This window comes from Battus philenor, unplaced genomic scaffold (assembly GCF_028537555.1).
Source record: "Battus philenor isolate CCGP_79_NKW_IND1 unplaced genomic scaffold, ilBatPhil1.0.hap1 SCAF_2, whole genome shotgun sequence".
NCBI lineage: Eukaryota > Metazoa > Arthropoda > Insecta > Lepidoptera > Papilionidae > Battus > Battus philenor.
The window spans coordinates 544,256-570,836 of NW_027181682.1; the positions used below are offsets into that span (position 1 = coordinate 544,256).

General features: G+C 46.7%; 2 protein-coding genes across 2 annotated transcripts; both read left to right on the plus strand.

Moving 5' to 3' along the window:
• Positions 1-4,218: 4,218 nt before the first annotated feature.
• Positions 4,219-5,179, plus strand: LOC137922509 (uncharacterized). Its single transcript, XM_068765542.1, has 3 exons — positions 4,219-4,519; positions 4,631-4,710; positions 4,902-5,179. The coding sequence occupies exons 1-3, from the start codon at positions 4,219-4,221 to the stop codon at positions 5,136-5,138; spliced, it is 618 nt and encodes a 205-aa protein (XP_068621643.1). The 3' UTR covers positions 5,139-5,179.
• Positions 5,180-7,905: 2,726 nt separating this feature from the next.
• LOC137922405 (uncharacterized) lies at positions 7,906-8,671 on the plus strand. Its single transcript, XM_068765387.1, has 3 exons — positions 7,906-8,045; positions 8,156-8,235; positions 8,305-8,671. The coding sequence occupies exons 1-3, from the start codon at positions 7,940-7,942 to the stop codon at positions 8,614-8,616; spliced, it is 498 nt and encodes a 165-aa protein (XP_068621488.1). The 5' UTR covers positions 7,906-7,939; the 3' UTR covers positions 8,617-8,671.
• Positions 8,672-26,581: the final 17,910 nt, after the last annotated feature.

Genomic DNA, 26,581 nt, shown 5'->3' on the forward strand with positions numbered 1-26,581 from the left:
GGACGATTTGTCGCCAGCGCCTCCTATTTACCCGAATGCGCGTAAATATTTTGGAATTTTTCGGATAAAAACTAGTGCGAAGTAGCATACGACAGACGAAGCGGTGTTTCAAAAAGAACCCCGTAAATCGGGGTTAAATGCTCACAGTTGTTGAAAATGCGCTAACAAACTAAAATTTGCGCTAGTTGCAGTCACTTGCTTCAACAACTTAGAATTTTCTTCTGAAAATTCCTGGTGAAATCTGAACAGCGGCTTTGAAAATCCCAAGCCGCTTAGTTACATTGTAGTCATGCAAGCGGTGCACTTAGTAGTCTCGGAAGTGAGAAGAAGCGGCTGCCGGGTGACAGGAAACTGTGAGATTGCAACTTTAAGTGTAGGCCCTGGCGAGATGGCATCAGCCGGACACGTGTTGTCGGCGACCCCGGCCAGGATCATAGTGGTGGTTAGTGCGGCCTAAAACTAATTTTTATGAATAAAATATTTGTTCTTAAGTATCTAGTTGAAAAATCGCAAACGGTGCCGCCGAACCTAACTAGGTTAGTTAAGCCAATAAAAGGAAAGACGCAGACGAGGGCAGACGGTTACAGCAGTCGTGGAAACGGAAAGTGACAAATCGAACTGTCGGAGGCAGCGACATTTCTGAAGGACCTGGCAGCTGTTCAACGCGTCCGCGAACTGAGACACGATCTGGTACTGCAGGTCAGCCCGAGCACTATAGCGTTAGTGCAGGACGTCTATCCCCCCACTAAGTAACAAAGGGTCTTTAGGCGTCGCAAGACTAGGGTTTCCGACTAAGGAGAGCACTCCCCAAAAAGGAGACGAAAATCGGCCAATAGCTAAATATAGAATAGAAATATGCTAAATGCCATTTATATCTGTAGATCTATAAAAGTCAGCATGGACAAACAGGTTTAACTTACTTAAGCTTAGTAAATAAGTTACTTTAAATTCTTATTGTAGATAAGTTACGACACGTAAAAGTCTAACGGAACATTCCGTAAATAAAAATAAAAAAGTTTAACATTGAGTGACTAAAAACAATATGGTCCACCAAACTATTTGTGAGCTGAAACGTCGCCGGTGGAGGAGCAAGAGCGCAGCGCCGGCGCCGTGACGCCCGCGTGCTCCGAGTGCAGGCGCTGGTCGGCCGCGTTGAGCCACAGCGTGGTCACTGCGCGGCCCGGCGCCAGCAGCCGCGTCGTCAGCGACACGAAGGCGCGCGCGCCCGCCCAGCACCCGCCGCACGCGCTGCCCGCCACTCGCGCCGCCGCCGCCCAGCCGCGTGCTGCACACGCCCGTCTGTACCTCGCAAACTGTATCCTTCAGGCTTCCGAAGAAGCGTGCTCCTGGCCGAGCGGCCGATTTTCCTAACGCATGGTACTCGCCATCGAAGCGCAGCACGACCAGCTCCCAGCGGTCTGCGAGCGTCAACGGGCCGGCCAGCAGGAGGCGCGCGTCGTCGAGCGCCCAGTGCACCGCGCAAGCCGCCGCCCAGCCGCGCGCGCTCTCGCTGTGTCGCCAGCGCGCGCGCCAGCAGCACCCTGCGCCACTCTCCTCGCTGCTGCGCGACCACACGTCGCGCACTCTCTACACCCGGCCTGCGGGCGCCGCGGGCGGTCGGCATTCGGCGCGTACTGTGACCGAGGCGTCATCTGCGGCCACGGCCAGCCGTCGAAGGCGTGGCTGAGCGCGGCGTGCGTGGTGTGCGCGCTGCGCGCTCTCGTAGGCACGACCAACTTCGCCACGTCTTTGCTACGGCCGCTTTATTAACTTTTCCGATAAGATTTGAAAACTGAAAAAAAAATTGTAATTGTTTATAATCTAATATGCCATAAACCGATGCGTTAAATGTATTTGTACGCTCTTTTATAATGTATGTAATTTTCTTTTTGACAATTTTCAAGCTCCTCGTGATAGGCGTCGAATTCTCTAAAAAATTGAAGCAAACACAAACTCAAACGGGTGTTGAAGAGGTGGGGTTTTAAGGTTGACTTTAAAGTCGATTCAATTTTTAGGTAATGATAGGCTTGAATAAATATATGCCGTGACGACGAATAATAACAGCACTCGCGCTTCGGTGGCTAGTTATGAACTGCAATGCAGCGTGTGTATACAAACATAGACTATAAAGACGTACGAATTAAAATCTATGTTGAATTTTCGACAACACGGAAAAGTACAAGAAGAGATGTCTGTGTGAACGCGTCGATGCCGGTCGTTACACGGCGATGTGCTGCGTAGTGCTTTGCAGCGGCGCACAAACGCACGGCAACGAGTGTATGGAGTGTGCAGGGGAGACACCGACCTGCTTGCTGCTGGCGGGCGGCGTTCAGCGCGCGCAGGCGCTGCGGCGAGGCGCGCGGCAGCAGCGCGCGGCGCCACAGCGCGTCGTCGGCGGCGGCGCGGCGCCACGCGCGGCACGCGGCCGCCGCCGTGCGCAGCTCGCTGCCCGTCAGCCGCGCGAACACGGCGCGCAGCACCGCCTGCGCCGCGCCCGCGCCCGCACCCGCGCCCGCACCCGCGCCCTGCCACGCGGACTCGCGCATCGCCCGCCCGCCCAACGCCGCGCGCGACTCGCCACTGCGCTTGGGATAAAAAGCGCCCACACGGACCGCGCGAGCCGCGCGCCGCTTAAAGTAATATATTGTTATCCGAAAACGCGCGAACAACACCCACGTAGCTCGCTCTGCCCGCCGCCGCGCTACATTCGAGTTGAACAACTAATCTCTCAGTTCTTTTGTTTCCTCATACGATTATGTCTCGATGGCGAGCTCGGACCTCGACACCGGCCCTGCCAACCAAAGCATGAGCGTCGGACGCTGGAGCCGCCGGAGCCGCCGCTTCAACTTTGCTCATTACTTACCACGCTGAGTAACCAAAAAGGAATCCTAGAAAAATATATCGGTAACTTGATTTTTAGTATGAATTTGTATATCGTTGCATGTTAGCTTTCCATGTCTAAATTAAAATTCTGCCCAAAAAATATGAACGCAACAATTGTCAGATAATTTGTACTGCAGTAAAAAATATTTAAACACTTGGAGGGGCAATTAATGTTGGCAACAAATTACACCCATCTCTTTGTTAACCATTACGTATAGATAATTTGCATGTCATTAACGTGTCATTCTTTCACTTCATCTATTAAACTCTTGCAAGCAACATGTACCAACTGCATTTTTAATTATAATCACGCTAATTTTACGCACACTTTTTATTTTTCAATTAGTTTTTTTTATCTTTTCTGTTTTGTTTTAGAATGCTTTAAATTATGTAACTCCGTTCTGACAGTAAACAATCACATCAACTGCTCTCGGGTCCCGGGAGATCGCGCGGCTGCTCACCACCAGCATTAGAGTAGCACCGGCCTGCGATGTAAAAACAGACCAGGCCTTCTGCCGCTACTCTTTTAATTGAAATGTCTGTTTCATTTCATTTTACTACTTACTTACTATTGTATGTACGAGTATAAAATGGATTGTTAGTGTAAGTGTGAACCTTTGTTATATGTTTGTTATTGGGATTATTTCATATAAGGAACCACCAATCAGTTTATGTACCTGTACATGTGCGTCTTAAAAGTTTAGATGTTGTTGCCGCCTCCAAAAGGTGTCCAGTGCCGTTCCGCGTGGGTCGGATTCCACGAGTTGTTTTGTAACTTCTGTCCGATCAGATTGCCTTTCCTTTTTCAAGGAATGTTTCGGGTTCCGTGCGTGTTTTCCGACAGATTAAATTAAATTTCATACCACAAGTTCGATGGCGCGCTCGACTACAGGGTAGTAATTAAGGTGGTATTTGCGGTCATTAATTAATTTTCGGACCCGAACACTCTTTTTCTTTCTCCCTGTCACGAGGACCGAGGTAGTAGGGGCACCCTGCTAAGACATAACGTTATCGCCTCGCCAATGCGTTACACAACAACCGCAGACGACAAAAGGACACCTGCTCATTTCCCTTAATGAGCAATATATCAGGAGGCGTGTAATCCAGTTCCCGGTCTTAATTCGTTATCGTACACTTTAGAACACATTTAAATTTGGATGGTTATGTTAGTTTGATTTGTTCCAGGAGCATTATTTCCACACGCAACTTATTTTTCCACTAACACAGATCAAGGAATTCGTGCGCGTGACCAAATTCTTAGTTTTATTGTTACAGCGCGTCTCGGAGGGACGCGTTGCTCGCCTTACGTGTTTAAATCGTAGGCACATTGTCCGCATGCGGCGGAATCCAAACAATAGTCAAACGATTTTCCGCCGCAAAGCGCGAGATATAAGCGCGCGCAGGGCCGCCCGCAGCCAGTGCTCCGGCGGCAACTTCGCGCGCGAGTCTGCTACCCACAGGCGCCAGAGGTCTCGGCGTTGCGGCACGATCAATTTCCTGGGCGCTAAAGCGAGCACTAGGATGGGCGATATGGGCGCAGTGGCCGCTGCGGCCGTGGCATTGATTGCGCTGGCCACGCTGGCGGACTCCGTCGACGCCATTAATTTCTTCCAATACAAAACGGAGAGCGTGAAAGGTTCGTATAGAATTCAATGACGTGATTTAATTGCATAGGTATGTTGGTTTGCATAGCTGTAACATATCGATGTGTCGGGCGCACTCGTACATCAGCCGCGTGATGTTGCAGGAGCCGCGTGCGGCGTGGAGAACAAGCTGCTGGGCCCGTACTACATCCCCGACAAGCAGTGCTCGGGCGTGCTGTACGATGTGAGTACCGCAGGGACCAATAGACCAGTTCGGCGGGGCGGGTATCCGAGGCGGTGACTCGTGCCGCCCGCTGGGCCACAGCCTTGTTTCGGTCCAGAGCGGCACGGAAATTTAGTTTTCTTTTACACATTCGTTGGTAAGGTGCGATATTGATACGAGTGTAATATGGAGCACACGTTGCACGGTCGCAGTTGCCGCAGCACTGCGCGCGGCTGGAGCTGGTGAAGGTCGAGGTGACGGACTACGCGCACGTGCAGGTGCACATCGACGACGCGCTGCGCTCGGCCAGCGTGCAGCGCGCGCCGGCGCCAGGCGGCGCTTGCCCGGGGCGGGCGCTGGTGCGCGTGCTGCTCGGCTGCGGCGCCGCCGGCTCCGACGAGACGTCGTCTGACGCCGCGCACGCGCCCTCCGCGTTGCCACCGCACTGAGCGCCGCGCTGCCGCCGCGCAATAAATCTTGTCTTCAGAGATTCTTTCGTTTTTTTTTTCAAAGTCCCTAAGCAGTTTCGCTAAACATCTTCGGCGGCGAATTAAATGAATGCATTTAGGTGCGGCTGCGCTGTTCATCCAGTCTCTCCGGACGTACGTGCTGCTGCTACGCGCAGCTTTACCGATGCGGACTCTTTAGTAAAGACGGTCCGAGGTACAGTCGGCGAGGTGCGCGTGGACCTCGTCAGCAGTACGAGAACAATTACATTTTATTTAGAATCGCGTAGCTTCCTCCTATTGTTTACGTTTATACGATGATGCATTTCACAGGAATTTATATTATATATATTATTTATACAAAAGAGGCAGCGCAACACCTCTGGTATTTCATCGTGTATAGCCTTTGTGTCATGCACCGACACACCGAAGAAAATCTCGCGCGCCGAGCACTACGAGCACGTGAAGCAGCTCATTAACGGCGTAATGTCTCCCTGGAAGACTTTTTCTAGTGGACCTACTCGGCACTGGTCGCTGCTTTGTTGCTGGTGATTAATATATTTTATTGATGGTGTTCTACCTGCTAAAAAACGACAGGAACCCTTTGCGGTTCGAGGCAGCCCCTCTATGTATGGTGCGACGCGTGAGCTTTCTTCGGGCACGGGTAAATGGGTTACGGAGCAAAGAGGAGTACTATTACCTCTGCTTCTTTGAACAAATTAAAACAAGGGTATGAACTGCGGATACTGCTAGTCAAACCGTGAAGGAGGAATATCCTCCACTTCAACCCTAGATCGGATCCGCTCTGATTTCGAGATAGAGGTGGGCAAAAAGATAGAGGGAGCAAGCATCGCATCCATTATGAGCGCAGTTTGAGCCCACATTCGTTGAATATTGTGACAGAGCGGCGCAGTGCACAATAATTAGCAATAAGACTTAACTCTACATCTTAAGGGTCGGTAAGACAGGAAACAAACAAAACTTGATAAAAATCATAAAATGAAGTGTTTTACATAAAAATGAGTCATAAAAATATGTAGCATGTGATGTAAAATTGACATCATCTAGATGAGAAGAGAAAGACGAAGTATGGAAGAAGATTTGTGAATGAGGAAAGATAGGACACGAGTAAGATTTGAAAATTATTGTGAAGTAAGGACGGAGTATGAAAATATAAAGTACAAAAATCTGAAAAACTTATTTACCCGAAATGAATCTTCTCAACCACACATGACAAGGGGAACGGGAGGTCCCCAAAAACGGAGACCATAAAGAAAACTCTACATCAGTAGGGCAGTGAGGCTTGCACGAGTGGGCACTCCTCCTCCTAAAGATCTAAGTCGACTGCGCTGCCGTTCGCTCCAAGGCGCTCTTACTTTTTCATTCGTGGGCTGCAGCCGAGCGCCAACTGGTTCGAGATTGCGGACGACTCCGGCGGAGATACGGATCCTTGCTAGAGGTCATTCCCTTGACTCCTTTTAATTTTTCTATTTCCGGGGGAAAACCGCATAAAGCTAGAGTTGAGTGAGATTTCTGAATACCTTTTATTGATACATTAGTAACGCATTTCAAAGTAAATAATCACGAAACAAATTTAAGATGTTCATAAAACTTATTTTATTTTCTGTCAAATTGAGCTGTCGGGTATTATTCTAGTTCCATACAGAAGTGGTCAGTAAATAACCATCCCGGTAACCGAACGTCATAACATTAATAAATGAATGTACCCCTTCATTACTTCGGCGGTGCTCCTCTACGCTAGGAAAGGGTTCCTGTATATTTGCTGGAGTAGCACTACAGAACCTCTCCTTACCATTATCATATAAGTCCATAGATGCCCACTGCAAGGGATAGGCCTCCAGAAAAGATCATCACGATGACAGGTCTTGCACTGTTGACATCCAGACCTCGACTGATGACGGCGGTCCACCTACGCCGCAGCTTCCGGCTCGTGGTCGCCACTCGAGAACCTTCGGTGTCAGCGGCCGTCCCGGGTTTATGAAATCGTCTAAAACTTAGCTGAACGTAGCAAACTGCCCACTTTTACTTAGTAGGCACGACATGGATATAAGACATCAATTTCGTCTTGTACATATTTAATCTAACGCCTATTTGTCCGGAGACTCTACCGAGATGATCGAGCGCTGTCCCCGGCTCTTTTATAGCTTCAGTTGTTATGACTATGTCATCAGCAAACCGATCGCGGTCTCCGTTGATGCCAAGTCCGCTCCAGTTCATGACCTTGATGATATCGTTCAATGTAGCGGTGAACAGTTAAGTCGGATGCATTCATATAAACACACTTTGACACTTAAACTTTGCAATTTTGGAGACACTACAGCACTCCTCAAGTTTTTACCAAATCGGAGGGTTTTTCATATTCTGCAAACTCGAGCATAGTGGACGGATATACCTTTCAATCTTCTTCGTACGTATGCCCAACCTTGCGTTAAGCTCTTGGTACATTGCATTTCATATCTTCATCGGAACTGGTCGAGGTCGCCTGATCGTTCTTGAAATAGGTTCACCGAGCCAACTCAGCGTGGCTCCCTCGAGCCCAGAAGCTCTTTCTTAACTGGGCCACAGCCACTCAGACAGGAACACAAGGAAACCAAAGGAAACCTTCCTCCTGAGCGCAGTTCGCGAGGTGCACGAGATTGTTTTGATTGAACGTTCCGGATTGCGTGGAGAATTCTCTCGGCGTGCGTAAGTAATTTTCCGCGGTTAAACAATGCGCGCGCGCTGCGGGGCTATAAGCGCGGACAAGCGCGCGCTGGAGCACTCGCCGCGCCGCCGCCTCGGACATGCGCTCGCTCGTCGCCCCGATCACCGCACCGCTCGCCGCGCTCCTGCTCGCCACCGCCGGGACCGTCACCGGGCAGGCCATCTTCAAAGTCTCGGAATTGAAAGGCAAAAAATATCCGACTAATCTTCGCCTTTTGCTCAAATAGTTATTTCCTTTTATTTCGTATGTATGTAAGCGCTTTTACTGCTGAGGTAATTGTGATTTATCGGCACAGGCAATGGCTACGGCGCGCCGGACACCACGCTGGACCACTTCTACATCCCGGACCGGCAGTGCTCCGGCGTCGTGCACAACGTGAGTACCGCGTCCTCTCTCGCCAACACAGCCGCGCGACACTGAGCCCGCTCCTCTTCCGCTGCGCAGGCGACGCGCGCGTGCCGGCGCGTGAGCACACTGCGCGTGCAGGTGGTGGACTCGCAGCCCTACCCCGCTGTCAGTATCGACGAGGCGCTGGGGCACGCGGGTGTGCAGCGGCGCGCCGGGCCACGCGGCTGCCTCGGGCGCGCCTTCGTCAGCGTCGCCGTGGGATGCGCGGACGCGCACCGCTCTGCCCACGCGTTACCCGACGCCGCCGTCTCCGCCGCGCCCGTGGCGGTCGCTGAGCAGCAGGAGCAGTGGTCGCAGCTGCTGCAGTGGCGCCGCCTGCCGCCCGTGTCCTCCGCGCCGTGGTCTTAAGACGAGTAGCGAGCCCGCATGTGCCCATCCTTAGGAATAAATTACGCTGAGCTTACTTCGTGTCTTTTTCATTGAACCTTGACCTGTCTCGGAACAAACTTAACGTCAGCTGAATCTCTCCGAAAACTAAACAATTTTAAAATTTGTCCCTAAGAAAAAAACCCAGGGTATTGCTGCGATAGAATAACAAAGCTCTAACAATGGCGCTGCCCGAGTCCGAACGTCATAACGAAAACGCCCTGCGCGCCTACGCTAATAGTTGAAGCGGCTCCCGGAGTTTTTCTCGATGAATGCTTATTCCCGGACGCAGATCACCCATAGCGATCCAACAGTCTGAGGAGCGCAAGGGTATGCCCTAGGATATTCTCCGTTAAAAGTTAATATAGTAAAAGGAGCGATCTGCACCGTAAGGAATAAATTCATGAAACGATTGTATTTGTGGGAACAGATTCAGGTCTATGTTCAAAATGTAGTATTGCTACCGCTGCTTGCGGCGGGTTTCCGCTACTGAAGCAGGATCATAGCGAAATTCCAGCGCGGGATTCATGGCCGGTATGTGCGCCACCGAGCGCGTGGACGTTGTGTTGGCGTTCAATTTACGCGGAGAAGCCAAGAGTAACAGTGTCCACGGGAGTGCAATGCTTACAAATTTTGGACTTTGAATTAGTTCCACGATGAGCTCTACGACGTTTTTTATAGTAATTTTTACAAAATTTTCTCTATCATAGACAGAGCCTTAATATCTATTAACAATTTCTAGACCGAGGGGGGAAATCCTCAATAGGACGCCTGGGAATGGAGGGCCCAGACAGTCTCAGACTCTTACTGACTAACCCCCCATCCCTTCGGCTCAGTTACAATTAAATTTCTAGTTATTTTGCTTATTTTCTAATATTTCTATGGTATTAACTCTTATTTATATTACACTTATTATTTTCTTTAGCTATTTACATGTATTTATTAATCTATACTTATATGTGAGTTCTACGTTTAATACTAATTCTTATCTATATATCCTTATACAACACAGGAGCTCAGTGCTTATATTATTAATTTCTGTTATGTCTATATATCCGATAATAACTTATCCTACTTGACTGCTTTGAGCCCGCTTGTTTCTATTTAGTCTTATTTCTACTGATTGCATTTTTAATTACTGTTAATGCAAATCGTAAAAATATGGGACAGCGCTGTTTGTCGTTTATTATAGAGGAGATGTTGTCCCTCTTTATGTCGACCCCCAGCTCCATCACGCATTCAAACCTCGCTCTTCCATACATGGGGCAGCAGGTGATCAGGTGGAACACAGGAAGGAGGTACTCTCTTTGAGTTTGAACCTGTGCAGGTACTCGGAGAATCCCCCGTGCCCCGTGAACATTTGGATCAAGACTGTGTCCATCTGAATATCTCGTAGAACGCGATACGCTACATTTACGTCCGGGAAGAATATCCGCGTTGTCGAAGCTGTACATCCTTGCGCATACCTTCTATCCCATTCGTCAAGCGTATCCAGTTTAAGCTGTCGCTTGACAAATGAGATGGAGCATCTCTCTTATTCCGGTCTCTTTTTACTTTTCATGGCTGCATCCTTCGCCAGCTGGTCCGCCCTCTCGTTGCCCTCCGTCCCTGCGTGCGCTTTCATCCAGTACAATTTCACTTCATTTCCTTTCTTTCTCGCATCCATCACATTCTCTTTTATACTGCACGCTAAGGGATGGAGGGTGTCAGATTTTGCGACCGTTTTTAGGACGGACCGCGAGTCGCTGAAGATCGCTACTCTTTTCTGCGGCCCGCTGGCTGCATGCCCTGTCGCATACATCAATGCCAGCAGCTCTGCCTGGTATACTGTGCAGAAGTTTCCCAACTTGAGTTTTTTGGTTTTTAACTCTACGGCGTCCCGCGTGACGCAGAACGCCGCACCCACTTTGTCATCTATGCGGCTGCCATCGGTGTAAATTGCCAGATCGGTGGCCGCAGTGGCAAGCTGGAGCTCTTCCACGTTTCCCCCCAGACACGAGAACTCCACACCAATTTGAACAGACGGGTGTGGTAGTCTCAGGAAGCTTTTAGGTGTCTCCAGTTCTCGGTCGCCTATTACCAGCCGGGAGTGCCCGCGCTTTATCGCGAACAGGCTCTACGACGTTAGACCATCTAGCCTATCGAGTACATAAATAAAAGCTGCAACCAAATAGCCCCCCCCCCCCGTGGTGGAGACGCGCCTGCGAGCGCGCAACATGTGACAGCTCTCTTTCCCTCTGAAAGCTTGCGGGCGACAATAGGACAAAGGTAGAGCGAGAGTTACTCCTTCTATGTCAAGCGAAGTGAGTGTTGACACCGAGACGTAGTCGAAGACGAATACAGACCTTTGAAACGTATGCAGGCAGAGCCAAGTGTTATCGATTAGATCCGTAAGAAATCTCGGAGTCCGCCGCATTGGACGCCATTGGACGCTCGCCGCTGCGGCGCTTGTGTGTGTGTACGGATCGCGCGCAGCCGGTGCCGCCGATTCGCGGCGCCAATTAGTTAGCGGGCGTCGCGCCATTGTGCCCGCGCTTATCTGCGCACCGCGACGGAGAGCGTTCGCGCGACTGCTCGCTTAGAATGCGTTTAATATGTAAGGACACAGACACGTATGATTCGTTTAGAAAAATAAATCACATAAATCCGTGTTGCTATGTTCATTGCTGAACATTTGCTCCTAACCAAATCAAGGATTGCACTTACACATTTTGAAAATTTTTCATCTTTTATTTACACGCCCGGTGGACAATATGTAACGTTATATAATGACAAATGTTAAAATATAAATGAATAATTCAGCCAGTAGCTGATCTGAGAACTGCCTACGACCAGCTCAGGGTGGCTCCACCGCCAGCAACAATCATTTGCTGAAATATGTATATGACGAACTCTCCGTCAGTATGAAGAGTCACCGGTTTGTGGTATTTACAAATCCTGTCCCCGCCGGCTGGTTCGCGCCGGACAGTGTTGCGGCACGCGCCCGCCCAAGGTGCCTAGAGGCTCTAAGTTCTCTATGACATTACGTCGCCGCATTCAAATTTATTGTGAGCCATTTAAAGGGTTCCGCTGTCCGACTTGCGGAGACAGGATTGCAATCGATTTTAATATGTTTCAGGGTAAAGTTTCCTCCCGTTTGCGTTTAACATATCTTTAATTCCTTATTACGCCTGCCGACGATTCTTTTACGATTGTTCAGGGAATTATTTTTTATTTTAATTAATGAACCTTTAGCTAATGTTTATTTTCAAATAAGACAAAGATTAACTAAAAAAACCTCCCGCTAACGACGCAATAATGTGCACCAAGTGTTGACGGCATTTCGAAACGCGGACAGATGGCGTTGTATCGCATTCCTAGAACGTGAACTCTGCTCACGCACCTCGTCGCTGCTCGGGATACTTGGTAATTTTACCTGCAAGTTTGTTATTCAACAGTATAGTGGGTAAAAAAATATTATTGTCATTTAATTAATTACCTTACAAGATGCGCCATCTGTTAATAAATGTAAGTAACTTACTAAACACACCACACGCTAAAAACGTAATAAATACGTTCTTGTCGATGTCGCCCACCACGAGATTAAGAGCGTGCTGATAAAAACTAACTATAACTTAAAAACATACTGAGCCAAGTTCCTATTGTGTAACAATAAAAACATAATGCAGTTATTGCAGTTGTTCAGAGGCATGACGGTTAGTAAGTATAGAATAAGTCGCTAGATGGCGCTGTGCGTGGCTTGGTCGTAACCTCTAACATAATATTTAGCCTGGATTGGACAACGAATGCGTCCACGTTTTTATAAACTTTTAATTTCTTCGACGTTTTTGGAACGTTATTCTGTAGACAAGTGGAGGCGGGCGGCCAAGGCTGCTTTGGCGTTTGGCTGAATTTGAAAGCTGCGATAGCTGCAGGTGGCCGGTATGTAATCTCAGCTTCAATGTGCCGAGGAGCTTCACGAAGCATCGCCAAGGCGCGAAGCATTGCTGTAGAGTATTTGTCATCTCCGAGAAACGGCCGACGCTATCGAAACCATTCCCTTGATTTCGCGGAATCGAGCGAAGAAGGAACGCCGTCTCCAGCTTTCAGTAAAAACTGTTCGTGATGGAGTTTTTAATGGTGTTAACACACTAATATTATTATTTTATTTTATGTAAATAATATTTGACTTTTTTAAATAGTTATAGTATCTTAGTATGAAGCTCTTGTGATAAGAAAGTAACTTGATATGTTAATAGATGGCGCCGCAATACCGAGATAACGAAGATCAAGAATATAATTTTTGTGACATTCGATTCAATTTCTTGTGCTTGTGCACCCAAAAGTGTTTCAATCATACAAGTGCCTGATTAGTCTTTATTGATTATCAAGTACGCCCTGCCTGCAAAGCGTTTTCACTGTTAATTTTTTTTTCCTCAATTGAACTAAAGGCCGATTTTTCTGCTCCGTCCGGCGCCGCGCTTCCCGGCTCTCATTAGGGCGGTCGCTATTGTGCGCCATAACGAAATTTTTGAATCTCACGAAACCAACATTCTTTTTAAGTCGAGCGCAGCGCCGTGCCCCGCGCTCGGGGCTGCGTGTGACCCCGGTGCCAGCTTAATAACGACAAAAATGATTTCAAACGAAAGATTGTACAGTGCAGAACAAAGGAATATCGGGTTTGGTAAAGCCAAATATCGGAGACTAATTGAGAAATAGTCCCGGCCCGGGACGGCCAGCTCGTGAATTCGCTACCACGCGGTCACGGCCGCCGCTCGCGAACTGACCAAACACAAGTGCGATCGCAACAAAAATTGTATTTAAATGAAGGCAAACACATTGCATCGCCACGTTAATCGTACGCGCCCCGGCTGTGGGCCCGGCGCGCGGACAAACTACACGTATCATCGGACTCGACGATCCGCGATCATAAGCGTCAGAGAGCTGTCCGAGCAAAGAGCTGCCTCAAATATTAAATATGGCAACCGCGCCCTACACACTGCGCCCAGCTCGCGCCGACGTGCTGGCAACCAACGCGATACAGCGAGCGGGGCAAAACACAGAACGTGAGGCGTAAAGACAAGGATTTCGGCGTCGGTGCTAATTCGATACATCGTTTACATGCACGTGCCGAACGAAACAGCCGGGATATTTTCGATGACCCCTCGTCATCAATCGCAACGGGCGGCTGTAAATTACCGACTTAAATCATAAAAGAAAGCAGTCGTCACCTCTTTAAACGAAAAAAAAAGACGACGCACTGTGACACCCGTGCCATAAATCGCGTACCGCGGGCGGCGGCGCTGATGGATGTCTCGCAAACGGCTGGCGCGTGACCTCGGCAATATTAAAACATCCCAGGCGTCCCCGTGCGTCCCCGTGCGTCCCCGTGCGTCCCCGCGCACCGTCGACGTGGGCGCGGGTGCGGCCGGCTGACGATCCCCTGATGTATCTTTGTTCTATTTGTAAAGGTACCCGACGTAGCGGAATGACCGCTCACGAAATCTTTTTCCTCTCTCTTATAATAATAAAACACCTCATTTTTTTTCGGAGGTTGTTGCTCATTTGTATGGAAGCGTTGCTCGTGCTCACCGAAATATAATCTCAGTTCCTGCTCAAGCGCGACAGTTCAATTTTCAAATCTTTTTTGGCCAAATCAACGTCGCGTTTTTAATTCAAATTCCTAGAAAATGTCTCGTAATTTTGATTGAATGGAGACTCATCTTTCGTATCCCGGAATGATTTTTCCTTGTATTTTCCATACCATTTTCTCTCTTAAAATTTTGTTTAAAAAAATTCAAAGCTCTATTCGATTTACGATTATTATCTAACACGCGCATCTGAAGGTATAAAAACAATGTATCTCAACCTGATCTGCAGTTCTTAGTGTCTATGTTGGAGTATTCGAGTATAGAAATAGTTTCTCTCGAACTCGTTGCTCGCCCACAGCCGCCCACAGCCACCTCGGACGAATTTGTCCATATCGCACATTTAAATCAGCCTGAAAATGTTTGTACTAGTTCTTAAAGGCTAGCGCACAGAGCTTTTTCAGACTTTTCCCATTGCGAAGTAGGCGGCTCGTTGCTGGCGCGCACACAAAGGGAAACTTTCCGCGTCCGCGCGGACAACGCGCTCGGCCGCCGCTGAAGACTTCCTCTGCGCCGCTCGGCCGGAGCGCGGTGTGCTTTCATTAGTTTTTTGTTAAAAGATGTGGGTTCAGCTTATACGCGGCCACGTCGGCCGGCGTGCGACGCGCAGTAGCGCTGAGCAGATTATGAATAATTCTTTTCCTACTCGTTAAAATAATTTATAAAATAGACTTATAACCCGTCGATTGCACTTCGGTCAAGGCATTCCGCGTCGGATGCAGCGTTGTGTGTTTAAATTTTGGAGCTAAACAAAAATAAACACACTCTTAAAAGGGTCCATTAAATTTTGTTATAATTCATAATAAATGAACATTTCTCAATGAGTAAAACGAAAATATTTTTATGTATAGACTTGTTTATTTTAATTACCTGTTTGTACTTCGCAATGAAAGCGCCACAGGGCGGGGCGCGCTAGCGGCGGTCGGCAGCGCGGGTCCCGTGCTCGGATCTGTTTGCAAGTCGTTTGTGTTTTGTCTCATTTGCATTCATTAGAGCGAGCGGACCCCTCCCTTGTTCTAATACCTAACTTAGAAAATATAGACTCGCGATGTGGCCATCCGGTAGGAAACTGGCTTCGTGGAGCTTGCGATGCCAATGCGCGAGAGGCTCTTTTGCACCAGCTCGCACGCGGCGGCGCGTCTGCATTGGATGCGCTGGAGGTAACGCCGGAGAGACTTCGTGTTTAATTAGATTACATTCATACTCTGAAGTAAATGTTATTATTTGCTCTTAAACACCGAGTCCATGGCCGGGCATTCTCTGCACGTGCACAAACCAAAGCTATAAACCAATCAATTTGAAAAACAAATCGTTCATTTGATCGCTGCTAGGCGCAGCCCGGGGCGAGGCTATGCGCACGCGATTTGCTCTGCGGATGATTTGTACACACGCTGCGACGTCACGCGCTAAAGCAAAATGTTAGAACGCGTAACAATTATAACTTGAAATAAGACTCAATCAAGACTAAATTCAAATTGTGAACCGTAGCAACTGGAAATTCAAAAAAATATCGTTTGTTATGTCGTTGTATGTAATAGTTAGCAATGTGCACAAACAGTAGTGAAACACGTGCTCCTACTTTGTTCTGAACATTTTTTATTATCAATAGTATTTGTTCGGGTGCGGTCGCCGGTGTACGGATGTCCATACTAATTTTATGTTCTCAATACATTTCGCATTTCGCACGCTATCATTTATTAGAAACTTAATTTAATGTTTTCACTTCCATTCCAAAATATATACCTTGCAATTTAATAAACAACGAATTGTATATATTTCATTGAATCGATGCAAGTTGGATCGTGTTTATAAGCTGTAACAAAGTACAATCCGTCGTATAAATTACAATACAGCCTAAACACACACGAAATATTTATTGCCGCTATATTATGGTGCGTACTTATTGTGTATGTATGACGAAAGTTACGCAAAGACTGTTATTACCCGTCTCTAAGTAAAAATAAAAACGTTTCTCATTTCATTTTTGATTTCTTTAAAATAGTTTGACGGTAGTTGGTGGTGGGGTCCGCGTTAAGAAAACCGGCAACAATTACCGGACGCGCAATTAGGGCGCCGCCGCGGGGGCCGCCGCGGGGGACGCCGCGGGGCCGCTGCAGTCGGGTCGCGTTGAAAATGCAGCGCATCACCAATGTCCGCCAGCCGGGTCCGCGCAGCGGGCTACGCGGTGTATTTCGTACGGCAGCGACCGGCGGACGACAATGAGTTATTGAACGCTTAACGCGAAAACGCTCTGAAAGCGGTAGCTTACGATAGTACAATCAGAGCCGGTTAGAGCTAGTCCTAGTAGGACATATCTTTTGCGACGAAAACTGTTCAAAACGGTTTCTCCTTGGTACTGATTATATTTTTTTATGAGGCCTCTGCTATTGGGACCTCTCCTTCCACCTATATTTTGTGAGGAACAGGGTTTTTTATTTCTTAACAATTTTTTTACATAAATTTTTTTATTTTCGTCCTCGTCTTCCATAGTTCACAATATCTTTTTTCTTCCTTCTATCATTCCATAATTCCATCTTCCTTTCTCAATCATTCCATTCCTTTCATCCATCCTCAAACACTTCTGTTGTATTTTCTATTTCAGTATCACAGCCTTATTTAGTTTATTTATTTTTCTCATGTACATTTTTTATTTTAATTTCAATAAATCTATCTTAATAAGATTAAATATGTAATAAGACTTACAATATTTTATGTTTTACTATGTTTTATTCATATTAATTACATATTGTGCAACTTTCCTGAAGAATTTGAGGACGGACTCTCTTGCATCCTTTTCCATTATATTGGAGGCGAGTGTGGCCTCCTCAAACTTTTTTCCTATCCGGCATTCGGTCTCGTACCTGATTAGACTGATTAGATTGTTGAAGTTTTCGGTGATGTCAATGAATGAGCCCATAATGAATATGGTCATGTGCACGTCGGTGTGACTGCTGGTGTGCGAACAGATCAAGTCCCATCAGTTCGTTTCTTGTCATCTACATTCAATACGTCCTTTTTCATCTCAGTAATACGACAAGTCTTTGCGTATTATTTAAATTTTTGAGCCGAAATTTGTAGTGGCTGTGTGACCGCGACCGTTTTTTTCTTTAACTGAGTGGAATCATGAATATCAATTGACCACGGATAACAAAAGTACACAGTGGATAACACAAAAAATGTCTTATTTAAAACGCTCAACACTTGGCGTTGATATAATTACAAAGGAACTGTTACGCACTCGTCCATATACGTATAGCGAAGAAGAGAGTGCGGGACGCAAAGGAATGTCCGACGGAACAAAGAGACTTTAGGACAAGGATCGGCCGCGCGGCAAACACGGAGCAGGTTGTATTGGCGAAATTAAATCCTAAGGAAGTGCAAACAGGGGCCGCGCCGGCGCGATGTTGTTATACTGCAGTGTTCCGTCGATGCTGCAGACTCGAGCTGACGGACTATAGCGGACTACGAGGAGGGGAAAAGCAGACATTTTACCAACCAAAAGTAATTGCATATGGATACAGCGCTGCGTTCTCCAAAGCTGCGCTGCTACAATTATCGTTCTCTTAGAGACGCGGGTTGTTATAAACAAAATATGAATATTAAGGCATTGTCGTTACGATTTCACAGCTTTGACTTCACTCGACGACGCGTGTTTCGACCGCAACAGTAATGCTATTCATGAGCATTACGTCGTGCTCAAGACGCGCATACATTTCGCCGTGAAATACAACAAACAAGTGTAATTAATTAAAGTCCTTGCCCTGCAGCGCTGTTGTCCCGCATATATTTTTCGTCGCAGCGAGGGCGCGCTGCCGCAGCGGTCGGCGTCTCGAACTGTTTCGAGTCTGGGCCTGCAACGGAAGCGGCTGATGCTATTATTTCCTGCTCTGCAAACTTTAGACAAAACTCTACTGCGAGTCCCCGGGTGCGACCTTTCATTTGATTGCAAAAACGATTGCAACGCGAATTATCTTTTATTGGTAAAGCTTCCGGCGCCGCGGTGCTCGAACGCTGTCGGGTAGAGAAGTTCTGCAAGATGTTAATCACTCACAATCATGATCGCCGCCTCCAAGCACTCTCATGACTCTGAGGAAAAAAAATTGTGTCCGTGTAAAATCGTGCGGCTGGAGTGCGACCAACACCCCCCCCCCACTCTCCTTTCCGCCGTTCGCCGCCCAGCGTGTGTATTCAAATGAGGTTTGCTGAACGAATTTGTTAACTTTTTGGCCGCACGACGCTTTTCAATATAAACACAGTGACAGAAAGCAGACTGATGTAAACTGGAAATGTTTCCAATAATAAAATCTGCCCGTGCCATACAAAATGTTCAAATAAAACGTAATTGGATTTTCAACATACAAGCGTGCGGCCCGCGCGGCGGGCTTGTCGGCGCCGGCTCGCTCGACATGTGGAAGCTCTCCCCGGTGATGTCCGCACGCCGCGCGGTCAGAAATAAGATCCTTAACTTATGAAGGGAGATCAGGGTTGTGGCTAATTTATGCTCACTAAAATTCGACGCCAAGAGGGACCTTTGGCTACCATTTTATGCAGAGCATATCGAGCGGTACCCTTGAGCGCGTTCAGAGCCGCGAGCTGCTTGTGTAGATTAGCTCTTTGGGTGGTTTCGTTCAATATCATTCACGTCGTCTCAATATGTTCACCTATATGTATATAACGTAGAAGAAATTGTTATTACATACGTCTCGCAACCATTCAGCAACGTTAAGAAAGGCACGAGCATGTATTCAGGTAGTTCAAAATGAAAATAAAGTTCGCGAAAGCAATCCGACGGTTCGCAAGCGAGGCGGCCGCGCCGCCGGCTGATTGCGTCCGGCCGCGACAATGCGCCATTGTCGAGACACAATTCAAAGCGCGAGCAGAGCCGGCAATGAGCGCGCGGCGGCCACCGCTGCGACAGGCAAATGTCTCCCGCCGCAGACGCGGGGCGCGGGCCTACCCAGATAGCCCTGCATGCGCGAAAGCCTCGTGCTTCTTTATATTTAATCTTCAATACTGAACTTTAGTTTTAAAATCTAATAAAAATTCTGTGACCTCGTTAGCAGCCTTCATCCTATGCTCTCACCGTATGCTCTAGACTCAAGTGTTCTAAAACCGATCACTAGCCGCAAACTGTTACAATATTTGTTAAACTATCAGGTAACTTAATTTTACCGTCTTAATTTAAACCGTCTGTCGATAAGAAAAGAACCTTGAACCTTCGGCAGCTGTGCTGCGATGCCTGGAGCGACTGGCTGGTGGCGAGGGGACGCCAACATCTAAAATTTTGTGAAAACATTTTGTGAACTGTTAACGAGTTTCATCGTTGGATCGAGCCGGCGGCGCGCTCGCTTTCTGTTTACGCAATTCATCGTTTGTCAATTTTTTGTCTAATTTGCATTTATATTAAAGCGTGTCAACTTTCTGTACAAACCAAAAAAACGGAGGTTCGAGGAGGAAGCCTCCTTGCCAACCTCCTCCTTCCTCGAGTTTCACCCTCGGTGAAGAACAATTAACCAATAACTTTGACCATTTTAATTTTGACGCAAATCTCCCCCACGACCAAGCTGCGCTCTTGCTGCTGTCGTCGATTCCAACGTGGCCGAGCTCGGGATCGCTACAGTGCTCGCAGCAAGCTCCATACGTATTACATGAACTACACGCTGACCCGTTGACGTTCACTCGAAAAGTGAACCTTGCAAATCTCTTGCGTATCTTATTTCCACTATTTAAACATTTTCATCACATCATTTTATCGCTTCTTCTTCCATCCAATTCGCTTCGCCTCCTCTAGTTGCGGGACTTGCCCGATGCTCATTGGCCCGTCTTATTCATTTAGGATCGTTTACAATGATCTCTTGTGTCCGTCGACACGAAAGCCGGAAAATCCCAAATTAAAAATCGTGAACCAGGTTTACCTCCCGAATTACGGCGTCCTAGTGTATGAATAAAAAGTGATAATCCATCGTTAGAGGACTGAGAATTGCGATTGCGATAGTAGGTCGCGGGTTCGATTCCTGAGATATAATCTTACATTATTCACACTTTGTGCATTAATTACATAAGATTGCCACTGCTTACAAAAAAGTTTTTATAGGATGGTCAGCAGCATCCCTTGCGAACTATGATACCCAACTCGCCTGCCAAGCTTGGCGATTACGGTATATCCCTCCATAGACATCTTTAGGGGAGGCATACGCCCTGCAGTAGGCGGCTTTGGGCTGCAACGACGACGATGGCATCTATTAATTTAAAGTACGTGGCGACAAGCGCGCCCGAGCCTGCACAGAGTATAGCATCTTTAATATAAGGCTTTTCAGGTAGAACAATTCCTATCCAATATTAAATACTGTAAAAGGACTTTTTTCAGGTTTTGTTTAATCCAATTATTTATTACATGATAATTCAGAGATACCACATTGTTCGTCTTATATAAAATAAAAATGCCCTCAGGGGCTGTATGAGAATCTTTCTTTGATTAAAATTTCTAACTTTTAGTTCCATGTTATCTTTTTCCATTTGGGTCAGAATATTCTAAAACGTTTCTATGAAAATTTGAAGAACCATAGTCAGGGGTCAATCAAGAGATCTTCAGCGTACTGCTCAAGTTTCTCGCGAACTATCCTCTAATGTAGTAGGCGCATATCGCGCGTTCCGTTACAGTATAAATGAGGATTGAAAAGGTAAAGCTATCTATTTGTGAAAATGTAACAAATTCACGAGTACACTAGAATGTGAAATCGTAGTGTAATTGTTATTTGTAAATGACAAAATAGCCTTCAAGTTTGTGTCCGAGATACTCCAGGCTCCATCTCGCACTGCATTAGTGACTGATAATATTTTACAAGACAACCACTAATTCCACATCGATGTACAGGCGAGGAAACCGGGCACACGAGGCTAGTGTCAGCAGTTGATATAGTCCAACAAGCGTGCACGATGCGCCTGCTGCTAGCTGGTCCTCCCATCTGTGCTCGCTTCCTTTGACTGTACGCGCGTGAAGAGCTAGAATACGATTAATCCGCTGATAAACGAAGCCCACGGCCTGGCCCCGCATCCCTGTGCAACTATCGAGCGCATAGCCCCGACCGCTCATTAGAATGCTCTTTTGGAAGCAAAGTGAGCGCTCTGCAAGCCGCCGCACGTTATTTATACACGCTACCGCACCGACGCGACGTATTTGAAATTCACAACAGAATTTTGATCCCACAAGGTATAGCACCTGGAACTCGATTTAGCGTAGGAAATATTACTCATGTATAAACACAATTGCTTTAAAAACTCCAAATGCAAACCAGGCAAAATGTAATTAAGACAATACTCCTCAAACCGAACCCAGCCGATCTATTTCGTATGTCTCACTCTTCTGCCCGATGTGACATACCAAAGTAGCCGTGTGTTGTACTGCAGAGCATCGTGTTATGATTCTAGACGAGAAGACCAAACGCCGGCCCGGCCGCGCCGCTGCTTGTGTAGAAGTGCGAACGAGCTACACTTGTAATTTTAAACCCCGACGTAACGGTATAAAACTTTGGTGGTATTCTAGAAGCTTCACCCGCAGTCGCAAAGCGGTCGCCGCGCGCTGCTGTGCTATGTGCTTGTTTGTCTTGTCGGTCTGCTGCGATCGGTACGAAGTGCCCGCGGGAACCGACCCACCGCCTTGCGATGTTACCTCTATTTAAGATTTTTTGTTTTAATTAAAATACTCTTGGACTAATTTACAGCTCTAGCTCTCGTCTTCATCTACACTTTCCATCAGGTGAGATGAAAGACAAACGCCTATTCCATTAAAACTATATATAAAATATGACCGATGCTTGGTAAAGTAATACTAGAGTTACACAAGAGAAAATTTTCACTACAGGTGTTAGAAGATGGTTCAGCATCAGTTTATTGGTGAGTTAGAGTTTACACGTCCCTAACCTTAAAATTGGAAAAATATACATTGACACAGTCCAACAAAGAACCGTCGAATAAAAATATAGTTGTTAAATGTACATGAACAAGGAGAAAACACAGAAAACAATGAGGTAAAATTAAAAAAAAAAATAACATTAACGTGCGCGGTACGTGCATATGTTATGCGTGTGCGAGGCAGGAAAGACAATACGAAGGAAACTAGAACACGTCGTATAAGAACTTCTCTGTATCAGCGCGGGCGACACTGTCTAGTTACCTTAAAATATTTTGCAACAAAACCGTGTTAAACATGGATTAAATAAGAGAATGCGCTACAAGCGCTTTTAGTTTGGGTCGCTGCGGTTACTGAAACGTCTATAAACGGGTATAAAACTTGCCCAATTTTTTTAAATGAAAGGAGATGGTGTACGGGGTGCGGGGGCGGGGGCGCATTGCGGAGCGCCGTGCATTATGAATATGCGAGCGCGCACCTGCAGCCGCTAAGCGCTTCATTTCATTTTAATGTCGCGACAATTAGGGGCCGGCGCGCCGGTCCTCCGGGGCAATAAACCCGGCGGACTGTATGCAAAGCGAGCGACGCAAGACACGAACCAAGTTTCCGCTATTGACCTATTTGTGGAACTATTCAACTCGCGCTACGTACCGCACTGACAGGTTCAGCGAGTAGTGTTACAGGTATTTGTGCTTATGGATGATATCGGCTCACGTTGCATTACAAAACGCAGGCATAAAAAGAGGCTTCGCGTGGAGTTGGGTCACGCGAAGCTCGCGTTATGTGCGAACGAACAATCAAAGCTCGATAATGGCTGATTTGTAGCAAACAGAAGTGCCCGGGGTGCGGGCGAGGCGCTGGCGGGGCGCTGGCGGGGCGCTGGCGGGGCGCTGGCGGGGCGCTGGCGGGGCGCGGGACGCACGTGAAGCCTAACGATTCGTGTGGACACAGGAGTGGGCGCACCAGGGTCGGGCGCACCGGGTCGTCGGTCAGAGCAGACTTCTGCGGGTGCAAACCACGTGCTCCGTCTTATATCAGACTCGAGTTAATGAACTTAAATACACAGACACAAAGAGAGCGTCGGTCGGTCTGCGCTGCGTGACATTTTATCAAGAGCCACGTAGCAGTAGCCTACGTAGCACTACGTAAAGTAATGGCCTGTCGCAGTCCAATGCAAAGGATAAATAAACAACGTATTGCGGAATGATCACCTTATGTATTCTAATGTCTCACTTTTTTTACGATTGCTTATGAAATTAAGTTTTTTACGAACTAATACGTAGCTACTTCCGCGAGGTAACGCCTGATTCTATTAAAGGTTAAGTTTTTTGTTTCGTACAATATAGTAGATTAGATGTCATTATGTGTTCCTTGTAATTATTTGATTTAAGTTTTTCAATTCATATACTTGATTTAATTAAATTATTTCAATCTAATTAATACTAACAATACTAATCTACTTCAAAAATTAATTCAATTATTTGATTTAATTTTCCATTGCACTAGCTTCTTCCCAAGTTTTTATTGATTTCTGAGGATTTTTTCCTTTGTTAAAAAATAATAAAAAATAGGTAATCTGTTGGAGTTGTTGTCGAGTTTCGGGGCAAGCGATACATTCGGCGATTCATTTTCAATTTATGACAAAAGACAATAATACCTACAGCCGCTCGCAGTTAAAAGTTGTATCAGAGTCAGATCGCGTTGCACACGGCTGTACAGTGACAGTAGAGAGTTGAAAGAGTGATCGTGCGACACGCGGCTGCACGACCGCGCGCGGAGCTGACGGGTCGGCAGCGACGCGACAGGCTCCGCCGCAGCTCGTCAGCTTGTTCACAAACATTTGAAACCAGTGGTACCAGTACCGGGTTACGGTGCCAAGAGTGTGAGATGAATTAAAATTTTACAAAAGGCAGTCAACGGAGCGTGGCAGCTGGCGCTATATCGTGAGCACTTCAATTCTGAAATCGTGGAAGCCCACTTTTTGTTTCTAGGGGAAATCTTCTAGATATGCACAGTGAGGATGCCTACCTACTGAAACCCCTGTGATGGCCGCCCACCGCACCTGCGAAGGAATCCTTACGGAGCAGCGTTCTAACAATCGTGCCACAGAGAAACAGTATCTTTATCAGTATCTCTACCGTGCAGCAAGTAATACTAGAACACTTCGTGTTGCCTCGTTCCTTAGGTTTATTTTAAGGAATATGGAGACAGTGCCTGCATGACCTGCCTGATTAGTGTATCAATGGCATTCAGTTCTAGCTGCGTAGGGATCTTTAAGTACAGTTCTGTACTGTAACTAAACCTGCCATGTCTTAGGGTTAAGTTATCAACATTAGCAAGGCTTGCAGTCAACCATTGTTGCGGTCTCTGGTCGCAGCCGGCGACGGGCGTGCGCTGCGGTCAGCTCTTCCCCTCTGCACACAGCTCGGCACACCCGCGCACCGCAACAAGTTGCAGCTGCCGGTGACGCGTGCGGTTAAACTGTTCATTAAATTGTGTACTATCCCTCTTTATATATTGTCTCCACTTCCACGGCGGGCCGTGCCGGCTGCGAGGCCGCGCGAGCGAGGGGAAGGTTTTATGTGTATACGTTTACACAATTAGAAGCGTGCGACCTCTCCAGTATTCCGGATGTTCCAATTTTGAATCCAACTGAAAATGTCAAGAATTGAATAATAAAAATATTTCAGGACAACTCTACCGAACAGTCTCGGTAAAGTACCAAAATGAGTTTTACAGACGTGTACGTTTTGATTCCATTCAAGTATCAATTTGTTGAATTTTCACACGTCCGGTCTGAATATAAGGCTTTTTCACATCGCGCATCAATAAATGCTTCCTGCCAGCTTTGCTAATTAATTACCACACTCAAAGCCGCGGCCGCGATGAGCTTTTTGTGAATCGAATAAAAAATGATCGCTACATATTTTTGTTTCAATACTTACATTACATGAAAGTGAATTAATTGAAGGTCAAAAATATACACAGATGCCGAATTTAATCTTGTAAACAATTTCTTTCATAAACACAATTGTCAATTGAAAAAAATATATTAAGAAAGGAAGTGAATTTTGTTTGCAAAATAAAAATAAGATCAGTTATGTACCATCGCGGGACGCATCGGACTCCGAGTATCAATAATGATATTAGCATTGTATCAACAGCAGCAATACAAATGCACTCTGCGCGTACGTATCTTCTGAAGCTCAACATATGGAGTAAAACAACGAAACAATAAAATTTAAATTAAAACTTCGAGTTTTCGTACAGCAAATTATTTTTCAACAATATAATGGTAAGCAAACTGTTTCCTGACCTTCGATATCGAAATCCTCGTGAGTTTTTCGTTGACATTTGTTATCTGTCGTTGCCCAAGAGGTTTTAGTATAAAAAGTATGCATATCTCAATAAACAATAATAAGCCCAGGGAAATATTCCAGAAGAGCACAATTTGTTACAAACTAGTCTCGAATCCGGCTCCGCTGCGACGGCATCCTTTGATTTAAAGTTACGAGCGATCCAAACTTGCACACCAGACAAGAGCCCAACACGAACTAAGTAATTTTTTTTAACATTGTGAGAAATGTAATGATTTGGTTATAGGTACATACACACTCAACATGTATTTTGGTGATGCAAAGTAAACAACAGCACAAGAGCGCTTCTCTCGCCCCTCCGTTCACCGAATTGATTAAATGCAAATATTTAAAATAATCAAAATAGCCAGCGGCGGGGCAGTGGGGCGATGGGTCGGCGAGGATTCATTAAAAATGTTGCGAGGATTTTCCGCTTAGGATTGTAATTTAGCGGACGGGGTCAGAGTGCGGCGCGTTGTGTCTGATGGCGCCACTCAACGCCCGGGGTGAAAGACAGTCTAATGTTGACGCGAGCCGAGTCGCGTGCCGACCAGTGTCGACCAGTGCACAGCAGGCTGTTCGACTGGATATGTATGTTCACCGCCGGATAAGAACATACCGTACATAAGGCTTCAAATGAGCACGTAATTATTTTTTTTTGTTCTTTAATGTTTTATATAGGTCAGGGCCTATAATAACTCCATATTATTTGGACAGATAGAAATAGTTTTGACATCTGCTATTGCTATTAATGGCTCTATTAATAATCCAATAATATAAGAACACTTCCCGGTGTGTATCTGTGACGTCACAGATTTTTAACATCTTTAGTTCCACGACATGTCTAAATCCAATGTTTTTCTTGACAATTATGTGTCATATGATCCCAATCGGTCGAGTTTGGTAATTATTTTTGGTTGTAGAGGAATGAATGTTACCAGTTCCAGTTCTGCCCGCCGCCGTCCGCGCTGCACGCAAGTGACGGCGGGACGCGGCGCGACGAGAGGCTTCATCCTTGGTCCGCGCAATATGTGTGTAGTGCTGCTGCAATATTC